This window comes from Larus michahellis, chromosome 9 (assembly GCF_964199755.1).
Source record: "Larus michahellis chromosome 9, bLarMic1.1, whole genome shotgun sequence".
NCBI classification, from domain to species: domain Eukaryota; kingdom Metazoa; phylum Chordata; class Aves; order Charadriiformes; family Laridae; genus Larus; species Larus michahellis.
In genome coordinates this window covers 7,173,077-7,194,225 of record NC_133904.1, presented here as the reverse complement: position 1 = coordinate 7,194,225, position 21,149 = coordinate 7,173,077, and the positions used below count along the sequence as shown (strand labels likewise).

Genomic DNA, 21,149 nt, shown 5'->3' with positions numbered 1-21,149 from the left:
GCTCCCCCTGCTCGGGGGAGATGGCGTGTAGGTGGAGGCTGTTCAGTTTTTGGGGCACTGGTGAATCACCAGTCTGTCCTCTGAGACCAGCAGTTTGGGCAGGGTTATTTCGGTGTTAGAAATGATTGCCTTCTGGGAATTACCCGGAGGCCGCCAGGCACACGGTGTAGGTCTCGGAGCTGCGATCCGAGAGGGTGGTAACTTGTGACCAATACCGAGGCGTGGGCCGAAAGATCAGGAAGCGAAAGGGCAGTTTTGCATAGGAGCACAGAGCTGCTCAGAGAACTAGAGCTGTCTCCAGGAATAAGAGCGCACATGAATTTTTTAGTAAAAACGGTACTTGCCCATGTGTTTTCTCTGCAGTTAATAAATCAGCTTCAGGTTTCAGTCAGGGGAAGCGAGACGCGCAGAGCCAGGTGCCTATTAGACTATTCTGGGGCAGTCGAGAAATAAATGTGCCCAAATGAGACACAATCCTTATGCTATAAAAAGGGTGGTTTGAGATTGGAGTTAGTAGTAAATGGCACAGCGCATCTGTCCTGTGAGAGAGAGGCCACAAGGCATGCACCAGAGTTCCCAAAATACAGCTGGTTTTATTACTGAAAAAAATATTCTGCTCATTTGCATTTTCGTTAATGCTTTGCCTCGTGTCTTTGCTGAAAGTTCAAACACTACCGGTATCGCTGGGAGAGACAAGCTCAGCAGACAAAAGAAAACCAACCTGGCGAGCCGAGGTTCTCCAGCTTTTCTGGAGCAGTAAATCTCGGCCTCCGTTAAGCCTGAAGTGAGCAAATCCTCACTTTGACTTTAGTCTGAAATATTTCTTGCCTCTAAGCGAGCCTTCATCTCTCCTAGTAGGCAGCATGAGCTCAAGAGGCTCTCCTGGACCATGCCAGTGGCCTCGAGTCTCCGTTTCTCTTGCCCTGGACTAGCAGTGAGGATGCTGGTGGACAACCTATAGGATCAGAACTTTGCAGCTGCTCCTGCATTGCCCTGCTTGGTGCTACTTACACAGCATCATTGTGTTTTGTACAGCACAGCCCCATGGCAAAATACAGCATCATTAATCTAGTAAAAGCATGCACATTTGAAGTGCTGGGAGAGAGGAAGAAGAGATTAGATGGGAGGCATCGGTGAGGCATGGAGAGGGAAGGCTCATCCCTTCAGCTGGAAGTGGGGAAAGCAAGTTGTTAAGAAGCCAGTTCCTAGTCCAGTTGGAAGTAGTGGTGCTGGAATGAGTTGATCATGTTTATAGTGTTTAGTAGGGGAAAGGAGAAGTAGGGAAGGAAAGTCATCTTTCTCCTCGGCAGCGGCACCCCAGAGGGGCAGCAGAATTTTGCCAGTGCTGATACGTAGCCTCTGAGAGCGAGCAATGTGCACCCGGCATCTCTTGCTGGGCTGACGAAGAGCTTGGTGGGGACGGGAGACGGATTTTGTCAGCTTAGCTTGTGTCATTCAGGGAGGTGACATTATTAAAATTCAAGTTGCATGCGATTTCCCAACCGGTCTGCTTCCTGATGGCGGTGGGTGGCAGGCTGGAGACCAGACGGGACCTCGGGTGCATGCTCCGGACCTGGCATGCTCCCAGCTCTCTGGTTATCATCTGCGCTTCCTTAAGCGGGGAGTTTACCACCAGCCAGAGCCTGTGGGTTGTTGTTGATAACGGGGTGATCCAAGCACAAGCTCCGTTTGCGCTGCAGAGTCCAGGGCAGAGGTGCAAATCTCACCCTTGGGCTGATTTGAGCAAGTCAGCGTGGAGTTTTGCAGCTGGGTCCTGAAATGTGGATTTAAGCGGGATTAAGAGGTTGCTAAAACGTGCTTAAAAAAAGATATAAAATATTCTTATTTATGTATAGAATGGTAGAAAGCAGCTTTCGGCCAGAGCTTGGAGCCTGGCACCCCAGGGTTAGGATGCCAGGGGGAGCTGGTGAGGAGGAGAACAGGGGTCGGTGGTAGATGAGGGAGCCGGGAGGAGAGGCTGAGTCACCGCTGGCTGCTGGCACGGAGCTTCCCGGCACCGGGGCAGGGAGGATGTGGGAGCACAAGGCAGGCAGATGACTCAGGCTGGGGACTGGCTGTGTCAGAGGAGATAGAGCTGGGCTTGACGCGCATCCAAAAAAGACAATGGTGTCTTTGAAAAATGTAGCTGAAGGCGGCTGAGTTGCAGTCACAAGTTAGATTTTTCAAGGGAGAAAGAGGTGAGGAAAAGACGAGTCGTTAAGAGACGAGCGTTGGCTTTGAAGAGACAGTGACAGAGCAGGGAAAGACTAGCGGTGTTAGGAAAGTGGACGCTAGGAACTTGAAAAACGGGATTCTGGCAAAGAAGCAGAGTTAGCTTCAAAGAGCCAAAGGTTGTATTTAGTTTTCTCCAAATTTGATCTCTGACGCAGAGCAGAAGAAAAATCCACCTCTCTTTACTTGTGGTTTGCCAAAAGACAGTAAAAAGTAAACGTGCGTTGAGGGACAGCTGTCGAAAAAATACGCCAAAAATGGGAATGGAAAAGCAGCACGCTTCGGAAAGTGGATAAGAGATTAAAAGAGAAAAAGAAAACTGAGGACTTTTAAACTTAGCTGTGTCGAAATTGAAATCTGTGGAATGCTTGGCCTATGTTGCAAGGGTAGGTAGGGCTCCGTGGTGTTTGCCGGTCACTTGCTTCCTGGATGCCTGCTCTGTGAGACAGGGATTTCATGCAGGGCAGCGAAACAGGTGGATGAACACCTGTTTGTAGTAGGATCTGGTGCAAAAGATGTTATTGTGGGACACGTAAGTCTGACACCAAACCACAGTGAAATTCAGCAAAGCTCTTGATCTAACGTGGCATCCAGTATTTCAGTATATTTTAATGGAAATACTGATGCAAGTGAGAAGGAAATTTCTGTTTGTGGAAGGGAAGCGGTAAAATGGAAATAAAGGATACAGAAGAAAGCAGAGGGGTGAACCCCGGTTCTCCAGAGCCTCGGCTTTTTCGTGTTGCAGCTCACACCGTTTCACAAAATTCTTACGTGAACACCCCAGGGGGGTGGTGGCTGTACCAGGAGATGCAAACTGAGGTACCCGTGGTGATGGACAGACATTACCTAGAGCTAAAGCTGAATACTACGGCAAAAATCAGTATCAAGTGGAAGCTTTCCAGTAAGTGTGTAGAGCAAGCAATCTTGAAGGCTACTTCTATCACTTTAAGTACTCCTGCTGAAATCTCACATTGGTTTCTTCAGTTTTCTCCCTGCCGATGTGTGTTTTCTGGGGCAAGTGTATAAAGTGAAGTCACATGTTGGTTGAGGGCTGTGAATTTGTGTGGCAATCCGTTTTTATGGTTGACTAGTTTTTACGAAAATGGAGTTGTGTACAACCAGCCTAAGATATATTTTTTTAGCTATCTTGGTCTGTAGGAGTTAATGACGCCCACTTTTAAAATATTACAGCAAGTAGTTAGAATATCTCCAGATATATTTAGCCAGAGAGACTTCACTGGTGGAGACTGGAGGATTAGGAGGAGGGAAAGCAGCAGGACATGGCTCTGACCCAGTCAGGTCCTCAGCGACTTTTGCTGTGGGAGAAATACACAAACAGGAAAGCAAGGATGCTCTTATGATGAGAATATTGGTTTTTTTATAAGAATTTCCTTCCTTATAGGAAGTTTCTTTAATGAAGGCAGAGATCATAGTGCATATCTGTGGCTGCGAAAGTTTCTGCAATTGCAGAAACTAAGCCTGAACGCCCCCAAATATTGCAGGATTCTTGCTGAAAATGGCAAGTATGGGCGTACGTTCAGCCATGGGGCTTTCGGTTGGAAGCCGTGTGAAATAGCTGAGCCTTGGCACTGCGGCAGGACCTGAAAGTGCCGTCCAGGAAACACAAAGTCACGCTGCTGCCGGGTCCTTGAGCTCATCAGGCGGGAGCGATGCTCACCTTGCAGCAGAGGCGGCAGAAACTGAGCTCTCTCTAATTTTGCCTCCAGCGCCTGGGCGGTGAGAGGTTTGGTGGGTTAAATTCAGCCCTTGGTTTTGTAATCCACCGGGGCATGGCACACGCTCCAGGTCTGCCTGGCCACTGCCACTGCTGAGGCAGCAGCTGCCAGGTATCCAAGGTCGATGCTGAGAGGTGGCAGCCTTGCGCATCCCGAGCTCAGGCACTCCAGGACAGATGTAGTAGATCTCTCCAGCCTTTCTGCAGAGAGTTACCTTCTTCAAGTGGCATTAACCCTCCAGCCGAGGTGGCACAGAGGGGACAGTGCTGGGGAGCTGCTCTTTTGCAGCCCCCGTCGCACCAGAGCATCCTTCCAGCGCTGCAGGGCAAGAGCAGCCGGGCTTTGCCTGGGCTCAGACCGTGTGCATGCGTTTCACTTACATCCTTGGGGAGACAGTCCGGAGTGAAGTCTACAACCTGATTTTCTTTCTTTTCAATTAAAGGCAAGTAGCGAATCTGAAAATGAGAGCCCAAAAAGAAGAGGCCAGAAGCAAATGAAAAAACCGTAAGTTTCTAGGGAAAAGGGTTTTGAATGGTGGTACTTTGACTTGTTTTATTTTTCAGAATAGTAGAATTGGATTTTTTTGATAGGCGTTGTCAACATGGAGAGCTTGTAAAATAAATTATTTAATATTTCCAGTAATAGTACTCTGGCTGACTGAAATTGAATTATGAATAGGGTTTTACAGATGGAGGCAATTTCCCAGCTTTTCTTTTGTTTATAATTTCCCACTTTGCCCGTGACAGAATCTGACCAAGTCAGATGCACTTTCTGTTGTCAGTATTTCACTTCTCCATCAGGTCACTTATTCTCCTTCAGAGATACTTAAAATAGTTTAATCCCTGCTCCCCCCACTTTTTTCATTAATAGAGAATAAAATGTTAAATTACTATCCTCTTTTATCTTTTATAATCCTCCGCTAAAACAAAAGAACTTCCATCGAGGGTATTTTGGATGTCTGATCACCATAACTGAGTTCACTTACAGTCATATTTTACTGCCTTTTTCCATCTGATAAGTGCCTCTTAGTTTTTCCAAACACTGAAGTGAACTGCAGGGAACTGCAAGCTGCCTGCTGGAGAAAGCTTACGCACGGCTGCGTGATCCTGCTCCCTTTCTCCTCTTTCTTGTCTCTTAGTTTTTCATTTAGTTGTACACATCAACGTAGGAGGGAATATAATAAAGTGCAGGGAGGACTGTGGTAGTATGGACCTCTCCTGGGCAAGGGGAATAACCCCTGCGGACTCTCTGCCGTCCCCTCAGAGAGACGAGGGGGTCCTTCAAAGGGCATTTTGGAGCTGCAGCTTTGCTCTGAATTGCCCACGGAGAACGTGCTTCCTTCCACTAATGGTATGGTGTGATTTGGCTTCACGCTTGGAAACTTTGATTGCCTGAATTTAGGGGTGGCAGGAGAATTCTCGCTCCGTTTTCCGGGCTACAAGGAGATCGTGTAACTGTGCATGTTGTGGCTCATACTCCGCAAGTGAAAGTGAGCACTTCTCTTAAGATTTTTCCAGCTCATTTCAGAAATGCCGAAGTGGAAAGGGAAAAATAAATAAATGGAAGCATTTACCTACCCAGTTGTAAGAAGTACATCTCTGCCACGAGCACTGTTGTAGTATGTGTATTAAGAGACACTCTCACTCCAGGTCACTGCCCCTCCGTGAACTAAAGCCTCGGTGACTGAGGCCTCTTCCTAAAAGCAGGGAATCACACCATAAAGTCCCCCGTGCGTTGCACTGAACGCAACCAAGAGTGCAGTTTCGAACTTCTTCTCGTAATTATGGCCCGCTGGTATTAACCTAGATGGCTTGGATATCTGCTTAGCCGAGTATTTGTGTTGAAAAATGATTACCCTTCGTGACCTACGTTTCTGACCATAGAAATAAATGGAAAAGAGAGGTCTCTGGTGAAGAAGAGGATGAAGATGGAGGGGAGCAAGGCACCAGTGGAGAGAGTGAGCCTGAACCGAAGAAAGTTAAAGCAAGACGACCTGGCCAAAGGAGGTAAGGAGCGGTTGGTTCAGTCTGTCTCGTTTTCTGCGTATGTCTTTTCTGCCTGTGCTGGGTTGGAGAGGTAATCTTTATTTGTCACTAAAGGATGTTTGGGTTATTTTTCTGCAATATTAACCTTGTTTCTGACCTAGTGAGCCTAGGACCTAGTTGCTCTCTTGTTTACCCATTTCATGCTCTGGTGAGTGATGCAGTGGTTTCCATGGTAGTTAGACTAAATCCCTAGGAGTCTAATATTTGAGATTCATGCTTTCTTAAAGACATTTCTAAAATGGATATGCATGTAAAACACACTGTGTTATGACTTTCTATTAATTCTTATTTTAGAACAGTGGCCAAAACCAGTGTTAAAAAACCTCACAAACCCCAGCGTGGGAAGAAGAGAAAGAAACCAGACTCATCTGAAGATGATGATGATGATGAAGATGATGAGACCCCCAAGAGACAAACTCGACGAAGAGCAGCCAAAAATGTCAGGTATCAAGAAGTGTGGGGTTGCTTGATGATGAGAGCTGGCTGGCTGGGAAAGAGGGAGCGCCAGAGGGCCCTGACTCCCTGCGTGATCCTGCGGAGAGACTCTCCTCTGCCCTGCAGAGATCCGTTGGCCGAGATGGGGTTATTCTGACAGTTCATGCTGCAAACACCTGACTTCTTTTTACCTGGTTTTGCCAGCTGTAAAAGAGGGAATATATACCAGTCCCTCCTAGAAAAATGTGAGGAGGTTTGCATAATGTTTCTAAAGCACTCTAAGATGTGATTAAGAACTACAAATAATCGATTAAAATGAGTAAAACGAGCTGTGCTAGATTGGACCAATTGCCTGAGAGTGGCTGATAGGTAATGCCTTGGGACAGAGCGTTGAGACGTGGTGGAGGTAAAGCATTATCCATTCCACAATATACCTTCTCACCTTTTGGCAGCCCTAATAAGGAACTTGCAAAGAGCCACCCAAAGAATATTTTTTGGTGGTTGAATGCTCATCAAAGATGAGAAGTGTAGTTCCTAGGGCACTGTAGGCACCCACACAGCCTTTCAGTGCTCTGCAACCTCCGTTGTTAAACATAAAATAATCTTTCACCGGATCGAGGAGACTTTCTCTGTTGATGGCCTTGCTTCTGCTGCAGGGATTGTACCACCTCCTTATGAAGCATCTGGTGTTGACCGTAGTCAGGAAAACTATATGGATGAGACAGAGCGTTAGTCTGATGAAGTGTAGCTATCTGAGTGTCTCGGGGAAAAATGCTGAATGGCTAACTTAAGAAATGCACGTGCTGAACGTGCACTGAACCACAGGAGAGATGCTGGAGAAGGCTCGCTCCAGTCTATGCCGTTCTGTGTGTTTCTGGACTGGGAAGAGTCAAGGGCTTTTTATCAGTTTGGTTTTGATCTTGTTCAGTTACAAAGAGGATGATGATTTTGAGACGGATTCTGATGACCTGATAGAGATGACTGGGGAAGGAGCTGATGAACAACAAGACAACAGTGAAACTATTGAGAAAGTCTTGGACATCAGGCTTGGAAAAAAAGGAGGTGCGTAGTTCTGGAAAAAAGCCTTTATTTCTGATGTCAATCATGTGCACTCACAGTTTCTCTTGAGCTGGTGCAATGCCTTTGCAACTTCAAAGTGGGGCCAAGGGTTGTTTCAGTGCTCTTCACCCTTTCCTCTATGCCTCTTATTTATGTCTTCTAGCAGCTTTTGTAAAATCTAGTACTGAAAAACCTAAAACGTCAAGTTTATGTGCTTGGCAGCTTTCATTCAGCGTGCACGCGTTTTAAAGATGCAGTCATTGTTCTGTGATTCTTGCTTTTCTCTTCTTCGAAATATAAAATAGATCTTTCAGTAGAGTCAGTTTTCATAGCTCCATTGACAAAGCCGTAATGAAAATAAAGCTGGTGTTTTGTTCTCGTAGCCTTACAAAAGTGGTTTTGTAAAACTGAATGGTCGCGAACGTTTTCAAGAGACCTCTGAATTATACTTAAAGAAAAGGCATTTATGACAGAGAGATTTAAAAAGATTCTGTTGTATAGAAAACTTTTGTGTGCCTGTCTTGCTGGGCTGCAAATCTGTAGGATATTCTTTGTGCTGTCACAAAAGATGTATTAGAACTTTCTGCTCTAATGCAGCTCATGTCCAGTGCTTGATAACAAAGGTACCGACTGCAGCCTGATTTCTCTTGCAGCCACTGGTGCTTCCACCACCGTGTATGCAACTGAAGCTAATGGCAACCCAAGCGCTGACTTTGATCCTGAAAAGGATGAGGGAGAAGTTCAGTACCTGATCAAATGGAAAGGCTGGTCATACATCCATAGCACATGGGAGAGTGAAGAGTCCCTGCAGCAGCAGAAAGTGAAAGGCCTGAAAAAGCTAGAAAACTTCAAGAAAAAAGAGGAGGAGATCAAGCAATGGTATGCTTTACTTCAACCAGCAATTTGGCCTTGGGCAAATCTTTTTTAGCCAGAGGTTTGCAGAGTCATGACTGACAACATTTGATTTCTTCTTGCAAAGCATGTTTCGTTCAAAGCAACTGTTTTCAGTGCACAGAACTCACGTCTCTCTGCCTGCTGATGAAAGTCCCCCCTCATAAAGATGATGTCTGTGGCCATGGTGTTGAAAGAGAGAGGAAGAGGCATGAAATCCACAATATTGCCTTTCCCAGGCTTAAAAATCGGGGTAGCCGACAACAAATAAATGGTGCACGGATTGTCTTGGCCTGAGAGGTGACATGAGGGCTTGCGGCCTTATTAACCCTTGTTAATTATGGGCTTTTCTGTGTGCAAGTTTTCGTATCAGTTTCTGTCTGCCCTCCCCAGGAACTATAAGGGGAGCTACAGTGTGTTTCCAAAGTGATAAAGCTGGAGTAGCAGCTTCAATTCCGGTTTTGAGACTGATTCTTGCAGCAGAATAAGGTGTCATTTGACAGGGAGACAGTACGAACGTCTACGACATTTGCTTCTCAGTAATGATTTATAATTATGGGAAGCTTTAAGAAACACGTCATATAAGCAGTAGTCTGCTTCTGTGGCTTGGCTGAATGACAGGACTGTATAGGAAAGTAGAATTTCTATATGTGGCCTCCATGAGCATTATGACAGAAACATTAGAATGTTTTTGTTTGTTTGTTTTGGGTTTTTTTTGCATCTAGGCTGGGCAAGGTATCACCTGAAGATGTAGAATATTTCAACTGCCAACAAGAGCTAGCTTCAGAGCTGAACAAACAATATCAAATAGTGGAGAGAGTAATTGGTAAGTGAACCCAACGCTTTCGTAAAGATGTGGGAACTTTTAACATCTAGTGACAGCAGAATGGCGCTCTCTTCTTCCCTGTCCTCCAGTATCTCTGGAGAAAAAACCATGGTATTAAGTCTACTTCAGTGTGCGAAATTCAGGGATTTGAGCAGTGGAAATCCAGGTTTACAGATTTCTATTTACAATCAATACGAGTCAATCACTCTCCTTGCCTTGGAGTATGGGATGATACACTAATTTCCAAGGGAATTTGAAGTTGCTGCTGCTGAAGTTCTTTGACTTCATCCCTTTGGATGCAAGGTGTTTGCATCCAAAGCAGCAGTACAGGCCTGGCTTTTGTGAAGACCACTTTCTGTGACGTGGTTGAGGATGTGGTTAGGCTGCAGAGCAATTTAGGGTTTAGATTTTCATGATTACTTATTAAAAATAAAAACAGGACTTACCGAGCACTTCACTAATATCACAGTCATGTCAGTCAGAGGTGCCGGCATCCAGTTGCTTTGGGAATTGGCTTGGAGAGCTGTTTAACTGGTTATTTCCATACAATTCCTATGAAAACGAGTGGGGTGTGCGGCAGTGACAGCCTGCCAGCCCTGCTCCCTCTGCTGGCTGCCTGCACTCCAAACCCTTCCTTCCCTTCTCTCTCCAAACACAGCTGTGAAGACCAGTAAGTCTGCGACAGGACATTCAGATTTCCCAGGTAAAGGAGCATTTTTTTTGGTCCCTCTAAACTTTTCCTACTAGCCGAGACCTGTCTTGTGGTTTATGGGTGGTTCTGACTGCCCCTGTGAGCCACCTTTGTGGTTCAGCCACAGAACCACCGTTGCTGAGGTTTAGGCTTTTTTTTTTTTTTTCTTTTTTTGCATATTTTGCAGCAAACAGTCGCAAAACATCCTCGAATGACCCCGAATACCTGTGTAAGTGGATGGGGCTGCCCTATGCCGAGTGCAGCTGGGAAGATGAGGCTCTGATAAGCAAGAAATTCCAGCACTGCATCGACAGCTTCAACAATCGTAACAACTCCAAAACGATCCCTACCCGGGACTGCAAGGTTTGCTTCCTTCTCTCCCGTTGCTGGGTTTCTTCAGGCTGGGTGATGGCGCAAACAGTGGGAATGCGAAGTTTTGTCAGGGTAAATTTCGGAGAACGTTCTCCCATCCTCCCACCAGTGTTTGAATGGTTGTTTGCTGTTCTTGTATTGTACTTGAGGCAGAGATGTGAACCCCCTTTTGGTTTCATTTACTCCATGCACAGTGAAAACGTTATGTCCCCCTGGGGAGTGGGAGGCTTAATTAATCCTGCAAAATGCTTCCTCCTCTGAAGGAGCTGGTGCAGAAACGCAAGGTTTTAATATCAGCTGGATGAAAAAACAGCACACCTGGGAAAAGAGAAAACCTGCAAGATGCTGGTAGAGTGGAGGAGAGGGACAGAGATAATGGGAGAAAAAAAAAACAGGACAAAAAAGAAAGTGGAGCTTGTTCCATCTCGTGTGCGTTATGTACAGCACAGTGCACTCTTGGGGGGACTCGCAGCTCTGGTCATCAGAACCAGAGGACAGCAGGCGAAACGCAACGCTGCGGAGTGGTTATCTGAATTGCAGACACAAGCACCGGCTAGGAAAATGTGGACAGACTTTAACCAATGAACGGATACACATTTATTGCTGAATTTTCAACCCTACTTTGTCTTTTTCTTCAGTGGGCTTACAGCATCGTCTTTTCCAGGTATTGAAGCAGAGGCCGAGGTTTGTTGCCTTGAAGAAACAGCCTTCTTACATTGGCGGTGAGAACCTGGAGCTGCGAGATTACCAGCTGGAGGGCCTCAACTGGCTCGCTCACTCGTGGTGCAAGTACGTGTCGATGCTATGTGGTTCTCTGGTCACCACTGCAAGTGAGCCACGTTCGTTTTATGCTTCCTGATTTTTGTCCCAGTAGGATCTGGTCCTCTTGTTTTCGGCTGAGGTCTTTACACGGCCTGCTTCTGGAGCTTGAAGGATTTCACGTTACCATGCCCAGCTGCATTGCAGACACCGCAAGCAGGAACTATCTGGAGCATGAACTTAAGAAACCTTTTGCGAAAACAAAAAGCATTTTCCCTCCCTGGGCCTGTTCACATGCTGGACTTGGCTGTTGTGTGAGCCTACTCCGTATCAGCCCTAATTTTCCATTGCCCTAACTGAAAAAAAGGTTTCTGGCTCGGCATGCTTAAACACTCGTTGAAGTGTTTGAGAAATGTCCTTCTAAAATTAGGCCACTGACTGCCCTCTCCCTTTGCCTTTGTCCTTGCTTGCCAGTTTGGAGTGATCGTAGCCTGTACCTTTTTGCACGTTGTTGTGCCATGTGCAGTCTGGATGTCCCGGGGATCCACTTGGAAGTGTTCAGATAAATGTTTTTGCGCTGCCTCCTTTGTGTCCCTGTCATGGATTGCTATTCGTGTTGGTGCACAATAATAATAAATTAGCAGTGGTGGAAACACGCGCTTAGACAGGATTTATGTTTGTTCTCTTCTTTCCCAGGAACAACAGCGTGATCCTGGCTGATGAAATGGGCCTGGGCAAGACGATTCAGACGATATCGTTCCTGTCGTACCTCTTCCATCAGCACCAGCTGTATGGCCCGTTCCTGGTGGTGGTGCCCCTGTCCACTCTCACCTCATGGCAGAGAGAGTTTGAAGTGTGGGCGCCCGAGATAAATGTGGTGGTTTACATCGGGGACCTCATGAGCAGGAACATGGTGTGTAATCGGAAAGCAAAGGGTGTGGGGCTGGGTAGAAACGCTGGGTGCAAAGCAGCAGCTTCTCTCCGCTGGAGAGGCTGACGGACAGTAGTGGCAGTGCTGCAGGCAGCTAGAGCTGGTGTAGCTGAGCACTGGGGTATAATTCAGCGCTGCAGGGGCTTTTCTACCTTATTGCCCCTCTTAGAGTGAGCACAGGAGTACTGGCTTCCCTCGGAGGGTCTGGAAACCACTACTGGACTGGGCGGCAACATGCTGCAGTAAGGAGTGTAGCAGTGTGAAAGTGCTTGCCTCCTATATTCTGAATTATTCAGACGACGAAGCGCACAAATGTTGTGAGTCTAGTCGTGTCAATAGTGAGATGATGCATTCATTTGGCAGATGAGGGTAAGGTCACAACAGCAAGTTGTTTGACCTTATTTTGTTACCTGTGCAAGGGCAATTGAACCACCTGTGCACTAAACCAAGCTGCTCCTTGGGCATCCTGAACTCATCGAATAACACCTTGAACAACAAAGTTTTGGGCTCGGTTGGAGTCTCTGGCTATATCTACACCAAACTAATGATTGTTAACTCCTTTCAATAACATTGGTTAAAGTTAACATTTGTCTCCTTTCACAGATACGTGAATACGAGTGGATCCACTCTCAGTCTAAAAGGTTGAAATTCAATGCGCTTATCACGACGTACGAGATCCTCCTCAAGGATAAGGTGAGTAATGGTCCAAGGATGTTTTTGTTTAGACTTTCTCTCGCTTGCAAAGGGGGAAGCCAGCCCCCAACTAGGGGGTTTCACCTCTTTCCTCAGTGGTGATGGAGAACCTATAGCTGCTATTTGCTTTTGCTTGCCAGCAATGCAGAGGGAACGTGGGACGTGGTTATATATAGTGTCTTCACTCTTGTACTGCAGAGTTGTGTTACTCTTTTTACTTGTAAGACACCAGGCAGGGCAGTAGTTGGATCTTATCTGGTTTAATTAGGCTAGTTAAGAGGGCAAAACATTACACTGAACCGCTAGCCATAGTGTTAATAATATCTGCATTTTTATACTTAGAAGAAATCTGTCTTCAGGGTTCATCAGCGCGTCACTGAGTCCTAGCAGAAAACAAAAAGCTTAATACTAATGCAAAAAAAAAATAAAATTCAAAACTCTTGGATTACCTTAACTTTATAGGCTTATTCACCTGCTCTCCTGCTCCAGTGGAGCTGGTGCTACAGCAGGACCCCAGGGGCATGGAGAAAGGGAGGAGTAGGGGGCTGGGGGGAGGACTGTGCTTTCCGGGTAAAGCAAAGGTGGATTTAAAACAGGCATACGTGCTGAAAGGCTGTTCGCATATGGCAGAAGTGCTATACGGCATGGCTAATTTTCACGTTTCCTTTCCGGGGAGGCAAAACTAGTCTAGGGATGGGGCAGGACGCCCTGGAAAGCACACGCTGCAGTGCTTTCTGGCCATGGAGCAAGGTGATGGGGCTTGTCTGACCCAGCGTCTCCTTGGGGCCTGTTTTTTTTTTTTTTTTTCTCTTTTTTTCCTCCAGGCTGTTTTGGGAAGTATTAACTGGGCCTTTCTAGGCGTGGATGAAGCCCATCGGTTGAAAAATGACGACTCTTTGCTGTACAAAACTTTGATTGATTTCAAGTCCAACCACAGGCTGCTGATCACCGGCACCCCGCTTCAAAATTCACTCAAGGAGCTCTGGTCCTTGCTGCATTTCATCATGCCAGAGAAGTAAGTCTCCCTTTGGTCCTTCAAAAAATACCTCTGTGTCCATTCTTGTGCAGTGAATAGACTCGAGGGAGTGCAGAATGGCAGAAATCCCTGAATTAAATCTCTGAATTAAACTCAGTGGCGTTAGAGCAATGAAAGGGGAACAGAGTTTGGTGTGGGAAAATCAGAGGTTAAATGACTAACACAAGGAGCATTTCTGGCAGCAAATTGAACAGGGAAACCTAATACACGTCTTTCAAATGTGTCTGCTGTCTCAGAGCCATCTCTAAAAAGCTAAACTTGTTTTAAGCAATCATCTCAACCATTTCTGAGGTTTCCAGTACATTGTGGTTCAGCCACACTCGCCAACCATTTTATGGCAGTTTCTAGGAGTATTGCTCAAGGAGGGTGCTGTCTAGCCAATTGTTCGCGTGTCCACGTTACAACAAATGTTTTGTTTTCTTTAAAACAAAATGGGCTAAGACAAGCAAGCCCCTAAACTCACCAAAATTATGTTTGCAAAAAGAGCTGTCCCCCACATTCTTTTTGCTGGATCACAGAAAGAACAATGGAGAGATTTGAGGTCTCCCATGTGGAGGAGAAGAGCAGATCTCCGCATTTCAAAGGAGCTGTTGGAGGAAGAAGCGATCCAAAAAAGCCTTCAGAGCAGTGTAAAACATAGTCCAGTTGTCAAAGCCCTGCCTAGGGGAGGGCACTGTGGAAAGTTCAGAAACTGCTGCCAGGTAAACGCCAGCAGGAGACAGCAGAGCAGAATGCTAAAAAACTTGGGATTTTGGGTCCTGGGAGGTAGTGTGGAGCTCAAAGATAAGATGTTAGGAAGATACCTGAGCCCAGAGAGCTTCTGCCTTTCCCAGTCTGTTTTGTTAGCCAGAGCAGAGTGAACCTTTTCTCCTCCACTGTACCTCCATCAGATTGATGATCTGTCTTGTGCAGCAGGAGTATGTCCGGTAGATGATGTTTGGTGCAATAAGACAAGAGGTATTCTGAACTGTCTCTGCTCCTCATTTCTGTTGCTAGATTTGAGTTCTGGGAGGATTTTGAAGAGGATCACGGAAAAGGTAGAGAGAATGGCTATCAGAGCCTTCATAAAGTCCTGGAGCCATTTCTCCTGCGCAGAGTGAAGAAGGATGTGGAGAAATCATTGCCAGCCAAAGTGGAGCAGATCCTCCGCGTGGAAATGTCTGCTTTGCAGAAACAGTATTACAAGTGAGTCGTTTATTAAGTTACTGGGAGAGCCAGTAGAAATGGGCACATCTTTCTACGTGCCTTGGGAATGTGTTTCAGTATACTTTGTCCTTCAGAATGCAGCGTGACAGCCATCCCCTGTAGCAGCAGGGGCTTCACGGTAGGAGTCTGAGGGGGAGGCCTTGTGTATCTTTTCCTCCGTGGTAGTCTGGAGATGCTTTTTTAGTGGGATACAGTTCAGCTGGCCAGTTTGGCACGACTGAGGCGATGTGGGGTTTTGGGTAACGTGCAAGTAAAGCACCTCACAAAATTGTGGTGCTGTTTAATGATAAGCTGTAATGATATCAAGAGGAAAGTAACATCAGGTTTTCTAGTGAGGAAACAGCAGTATCCTGTAGAAGAGCAGACTGAAGCCTAAACAAGATGTCCCTGAAGGTTTTATTCCTCCCAGGCTCCAGCGTGCCCAGTCTGCACTGTGAAATGATCTGGACTTCTCGTTTTCCTGCCTGCAGGTGGATTTTGACAAGAAACTACAAAGCTCTTTCAAAGGGAACGAGGGGGAGCACATCTGGTTTCCTGAACATTGTGATGGAGTTGAAAAAGTGCTGCAACCACTGCTATCTTATCAAGCCTCCTGAGGAAAACGAGCGGGAGAATGGCCTTGAGACCCTGCAGGTGGGCCGTGTCTTTGGTTACCACCTTTTTTCCTTAACTTTCCTCTTTCTGTTCTCCCACCAAGATAAGATGTGGTGAAGCTTTAGCTTCTGTGCCTTCTCCATTAGAAATAGTCCTCACAGCTAAGCCACTTGAGTCTCCAGCTCTCTGCTTTCACTGTAGGCAACGTTTTGTGGCCATCTAGAGTGGGAGGTGCATGCAATATAAGATCTGTCTTGGGTGATTCATTTTGCGTGTGGCCTCTGCGCTGTAAATCCAGATGATTTGATGAGAGGTGTACGGGAGAAGCATGACGCCAAAAGAACCACATCTCTGCATGTCTCTGTAGTGCACTTAAGGGTAAGGTTGGAAAGCATCAGCTGGAATGACGGTTACTTCTTCAGTCTCTGATCAGGAGCAGTGGAAAGCTAATTCTCTTGGACAAGCTGCTGACCAGGCTGCGGGAGAGAGGCAACAGAGTGCTGATCTTCTCCCAGATGGTGAGGATGCTGGACATCTTGGCGGAGTACCTGACTATCAAACACTACCCTTTTCAGGTGAGAAACATCAGCATGGAAAACAGCGGGGTTCACTTGAAAACTCAAGAAAATGCAGAAGGAGCCTGGGCAATGGGAGTCACTGAGTTTCCCAGAGATTCGTTGCTGGGATTACAGGTTGCATTTACTGAAATACATTGGAGGGAACTGGGAAGTCCCTTCGTTTCAGTGTGGCCCCATCTCTGCAAAACGCCGCCTCTGACAGGCTTTGGGTTGTGTGTCCTGTGATAAACCCTGAGGAGAGGATAGCGAACACAGAGACCCTGGCTGGGAGCCTGTAACGGGAGCTGCAGTGTCACCCGCTGTGTGACTGTTGCCTGAGCGTACCCGCCGTCCTGCCCTCGCGACACAGCAGGCTAAGGCAGTGCAGTTATTTTTAATTGGCGGCTATTTTTAATGATTAAATGCTCCAGGCAGGGAAGGAGGCTTGGATGCAGCAGTTCCTCAGGGCTCCTTTACCTTCTTTCTTTTATCATTATTGTTGATTTTTCCAGCGCTTGGACGGCTCGATCAAAGGGGAGATCCGAAAGCAGGCGCTGGACCACTTCAACGCTGACGGCTCTGAGGTACCGCAGCTGGGGATGTCCTGCCACAGGAGGGGCCGGGTGGGCTGCCCGCGCAGCGGGCGTTTATAGCTGAGCCGCAGGCTCTGCCTGCCAAGACAGGATTAGTTGAGTTCATTTATTTTAACAGGACCCCGGATACTTTTAAAGACACAGATATAGCAGGTTTTGCAACTAGCCATGTTGCTTATTTTAAATCTCCCACACCCAAAGAACAGGGCTGCAAGTCACATCTCCAGAAAGACCCAAAGAGGCTGGGAAGAGCCAGAATTTAGCAATTCTCTCCCCATGGTCGTGGGGAAGGAGACAGTTGCTAAACGATTCCTGCGGTCTGAAACTGGTTTTGGATATGAAATGGCAGAGGCAAAAGGGGGATTATAATGTCTGCAGGCAGTGGAGTCTGGTGTTGGAGGTGAAAATCTTCAGTGTAATAGGAGAGGGCATCTCGAGCCTCTCGTCTGGGCTTGCTGACTCACAGTCACTGGTGCAAGGCACTTGTTTGGTGGCACTGTCAGCCCCGCCGTGAGAAATACCTCTCCTCACTCCAGAAGCCTGGACTGGAGGGGGATTCTTGGCTGACACAGGAGATGCAGCTAGGTGCTTCATGGTTGTGGGAAAGCTAACAAACAAAAGTGATCAGGAGACAGCAGTGCGGGTGGGAAAGGAGCAAGAATCCCCATAGAAGCTGCCCTTTCCCCTCTCCTGGGGGCATCCATGAGGGCTCAGGCATCTTGGCTCTAACCTGGCACCCCGTGCCCTTGGGCAGTGACTCAAACAGTCTGTTAGTTGCTGATCTCACCCCCAGCGGGCTTCAGGCAACAAAAAGCATGTGTTTGCCTGCTGCCTTTGTAGGAGTCTGGTGGGCAGCATGGTCTGACCTTCAGTAGCGACTCCAAGCTGCCCTCGCCCTGAGCTGGTTGCGTTGCTCTCCCATAACAATCCATGTTGTGCCCTTCCTGTAAGAGCACATCTTTCACCCCTTCTGGCACCACCTCACCTTGTGCCTTGGCTTAAAGACCAGTGGTGGTTAGCCTGCATGAGCAGCGTGTGTGGGAAGGAAGTCCTTTTTCTGTTTTAAGAAGCACGATTGCAACAGAGCCCTCCCTCCGTTTCCTTGCATAGCTTTGGAAAGTTATTGCTATTTTACGTCCACAGTTACAGGCTGGCTAACTCACGGATGCCTTTTTTTTGTGTCCCCCCAGGACTTTTGTTTCTTGTTGTCAACACGAGCTGGAGGGCTGGGAATTAATTTGGCCTCTGCTGATACTGTTGTTATCTTTGACTCGGACTGGAACCCCCAAAATGATCTTCAGGCTCAGGCTCGGGCTCACCGAATTGGACAAAAAAAGCAGGTCAGAAGAGTTGCCTGGGTCGTTTTCTCTGTGGCTTCAGTGTGTGCATCTAAATGGGCTCCTGCCTCACCAGAGCTTCTGAAAACATGGTCTTTTTGCCCCCAATCCTGACTCCAGAGAGTACTGCCAACCCAAGGGAAGCTCATTTAAAAGCCAGGAAATGAAAAATCAGCCCAAATTTGCCAGATGCCAGGTTCTTCTGTTGGCTTCGGGTTCTGGGATGGTTCAAAACCAAGAACCCAACCAGTGGCATTACACTTCTCAGCCTAGTGGACTCTGTTCTTTCTTGTCCTGAAAAACTTAGAAAGTAGAACATCCACCTTTACTAGTGTTCTTTTAGCTATATGAAAATTTGATGATAATTTTGGATTTAAAGTGATTGTTTCAGAAGATTTTTATTCTGTGCTTAGACACACAAGATCTGTGTTAAACAGCCTGATTTTAACTGGTCCCCCTGAGATATAAAAGAATGTGCATGTTTTCATTCTAAAAAGACACATCTGTGCGTGAAGAGACTGTCCCAGCGGACCAGTCTCCTGCAAAACAACTGAGTGATGCATCACTGTGTCAGCAGAGCATGTTCAAGCCCAGGAAATTTATCTCCTCTTCTTTTTTTTTGCCCTTCAGGTGAATATTTACCGCTTGGTCACAAAGGGTACGGTAGAGGAGGAGATCATTGAGAGGGCCAAGAAGAAAATGGTGCTGGATCATTTGGTGATCCAGCGTATGGACACCACTGGCCGCACTGTTCTGGACAACAACTCTGGGCGATCCAAGTAAGTGATTGTGTCAGGAGACAGAAATGTCTGGTGCAACATGTGGCATAACCAGCTTCACCTGCTAGTATTTCCCAGTATTTATTTGGTAGGATACAGGGCAGAAGGCTAATAAATAGTGGCAGCTTCCCCTGCAACCATTAATTTAGACATATAGGATAATAAGATGATCAGAAATAAAAAAAAAAAACTAGTTTTAATGCATTACTTGTTTTTCTTTCTGTCTTCCTCCCAGAGATCATCCTGGTCTGAGGGAACCTGGTAGTGATCGTGGAACAGCTTCAATTTGGCAGTGACCTCAGAGTCCCCCCATTTTCCCCCAGCAGATGGAGGTTTTTCCCTTTACAGTAGTTGTCTGTGCTAGAGCAGGAAAGAGATGAGGGACTGAATAAAAAGGCTTTTTATATTGCTGGGTAGAAAACTTACTTCTTGCTTTATTAGGAAAAACTTTGGTATGGTTTTGTGCTGTAGCAGTGCTGACTTAACAGCTCAAACCACGTTTTCCTTCTCATTTGTTCTTGCAGCTCAAATCCTTTCAACAAAGAGGAGCTGACAGCTATTCTGAAATTTGGAGCCGAAGATCTCTTCAAGGAGCTTGAAGGGGAAGAGTCAGAGCCTCAGGTAGTTTGAAATTGAAATCACATAAGCTGTTTGTAGTCCTCTGCAGGTCTGCATGGGGGATCGTGTGGGTTTGCTCCCTCTTTGTACTTGCCCTGTGAGTGAGAGCAGGTCAGGGACGGGGGCACGTGTGAGTCCTGAGAAGCTGAAGGAAGAGAGCTCTGGGGTTGGGAGATCAGGGGGTTGAGGAGAGCCTTGTTGTCAGGGGGTTAAATAGTAATGGTCACCGAGACGGTCCCTTGGCTCCCGAGGATTCATTAGCTAGTTATAGCACAGCCTGCTGAAAGCTCCTCTCCCTGCCTCCTCTGAGCACTTCTTCAGCATCCTTTTTTGGTTGTTCTTATAGAGAGGCAGGAGTCAGCACAGTGAAGTCAGATAGGTTGCTCTCTCCTGCTTCAGCACAGCATTGCTTGACAGTTTAGTATTGAGTGCTTCGACCAATTCTCTTAATGGCCCGAGTAGCAGAGCTTCCCCCCGAGGGAAACAGTCCCCAGTTCATACATCTCACTATCTGGAAATTTTCCCTGTTGCACAGCCTTGGTGTTCCTTTTCTTCTGTCCTATCACCCTTATTTATACTCTTTTGTACCGCTTGAGATAGTTCATCCCTGCCGTCGGTGATGACACCCTGCGGATATTTGCACTTTATTTAGCTCGTATCAGCACAGTGCGTGTTTAGCTATTGCACCCCACCAGTCTGGTCTCAAAGCCTCTTATTTCCTGCTGTGCTCGGCACCCTCTGCTTTATCGCTCTTTCTTTCTGACTGGTAGGAGATGGACATCGATGAGATTTTGCGTCTGGCTGAAACACGAGAAAATGAAGTGTCCACCAGTGCCACCGACGAGCTCCTCTCCCAGTTCAAGGTACGGACCCCCAGGCTCTGTCCTGGCGCGCGGGAATGTGGCTCCCCACATCTTGCCACCGTGGTAAGGTCAGTAACAAACAGGACAAATCAGGCCCAGTGAGAGGTGAGCTGTACAAAGCAGTTTGCTGAGGGCTTGTCTGGGTTCGGTAGCTGTGGAGATATGTAGGTATTAATTTCATTTCAAGTAAGTGGTTTTGAAGGCTGTGAATAAAATGCAGAATTTACCAAATTTGGAAACAAAACCGATAACTTAGAGAGGCTCAGCAGTACTTCTTAAACTGCACGTACTTTCTCAAAAGCTGTTAGCCCAAAGACGTGGCAAGGAACCAGGAATGTAGTGACATAGGGATCAGTTATAAAGTAGTTATGGAAATGTTGGCAAAATTCCTACATGGAAGGAGTTGAGGCTTAGCAGACAGCTCTGGGGTATTCCTGCCAGGGGAGGGAATTTCTAAAAGTGTTCCTTTGCTTATGAAAGGTGGCCAACTTTGCAACCATGGAGGAGGAAGAGACAGAGCTGGATGAGCGATCGCAGAAGGACTGGGACGATATCATTCCAGAGGAGCAGAGGAAAAAGGTGGAGGAGGAAGAACGGCAGAAAGAATTGGAGGAAATCTACATGCTGCCTCGAATCCGGAGCTCGACTAAAAAGGTATGGCCCATCTCGAGGAGCTGGGAGGCAAGAGGCTAGAGTTGGTAAAGGCAACGCTCAAGGGAAGTCGTCTTCTTTCCATCTGAATGCTTCTTTGCCTCCTCCGAAGTTGTTTAGGAGTAAAGCACAGAGGTAGCACATTGACCTCTTGTTGGCATCATGCATTGTGCCCATGGTTTTTAATGCAGTGTGAGGGCCCTCATTGGACTTGGCAAGACTCATCTTGTCTTAGCAGACAAAGT

The 21,149-nt window shown here is 46.8% G+C and overlaps 1 protein-coding gene across 9 annotated transcripts in view; it reads left to right on the top strand.

The window, feature by feature from the left end:
- The window catches only part of CHD2 (chromodomain helicase DNA binding protein 2), an 88,503-nt gene that overhangs the window by 50,899 nt on the left and 16,455 nt on the right, over positions 1–21,149 (top strand). For all 9 annotated transcript variants that reach the window (XM_074600575.1, XM_074600572.1, XM_074600578.1 and 6 more), the window contains 21 exons: positions 4,411–4,472; positions 5,852–5,974; positions 6,308–6,457; positions 7,377–7,510; positions 8,161–8,386; positions 9,124–9,224; positions 9,883–9,927; positions 10,103–10,278; positions 10,952–11,076; positions 11,743–11,959; positions 12,581–12,670; positions 13,495–13,685; positions 14,703–14,891; positions 15,383–15,545; positions 15,929–16,081; positions 16,576–16,647; positions 17,847–17,996; positions 18,624–18,772; positions 19,297–19,393; positions 20,161–20,253; positions 20,734–20,907. In XM_074600575.1, the coding sequence (XP_074456676.1) occupies positions 4,411–4,472; positions 5,852–5,974; positions 6,308–6,457; positions 7,377–7,510; positions 8,161–8,386; positions 9,124–9,224; positions 9,883–9,927; positions 10,103–10,278; positions 10,952–11,076; positions 11,743–11,959; positions 12,581–12,670; positions 13,495–13,685; positions 14,703–14,891; positions 15,383–15,545; positions 15,929–16,081; positions 16,576–16,647; positions 17,847–17,996; positions 18,624–18,772; positions 19,297–19,393; positions 20,161–20,253; positions 20,734–20,907 (2,880 nt within the window). The remainder of the gene's footprint in view (positions 1–4,410; positions 4,473–5,851; positions 5,975–6,307; positions 6,458–7,376; positions 7,511–8,160; positions 8,387–9,123; positions 9,225–9,882; positions 9,928–10,102; positions 10,279–10,951; positions 11,077–11,742; positions 11,960–12,580; positions 12,671–13,494; positions 13,686–14,702; positions 14,892–15,382; positions 15,546–15,928; positions 16,082–16,575; positions 16,648–17,846; positions 17,997–18,623; positions 18,773–19,296; positions 19,394–20,160; positions 20,254–20,733; positions 20,908–21,149) is intronic.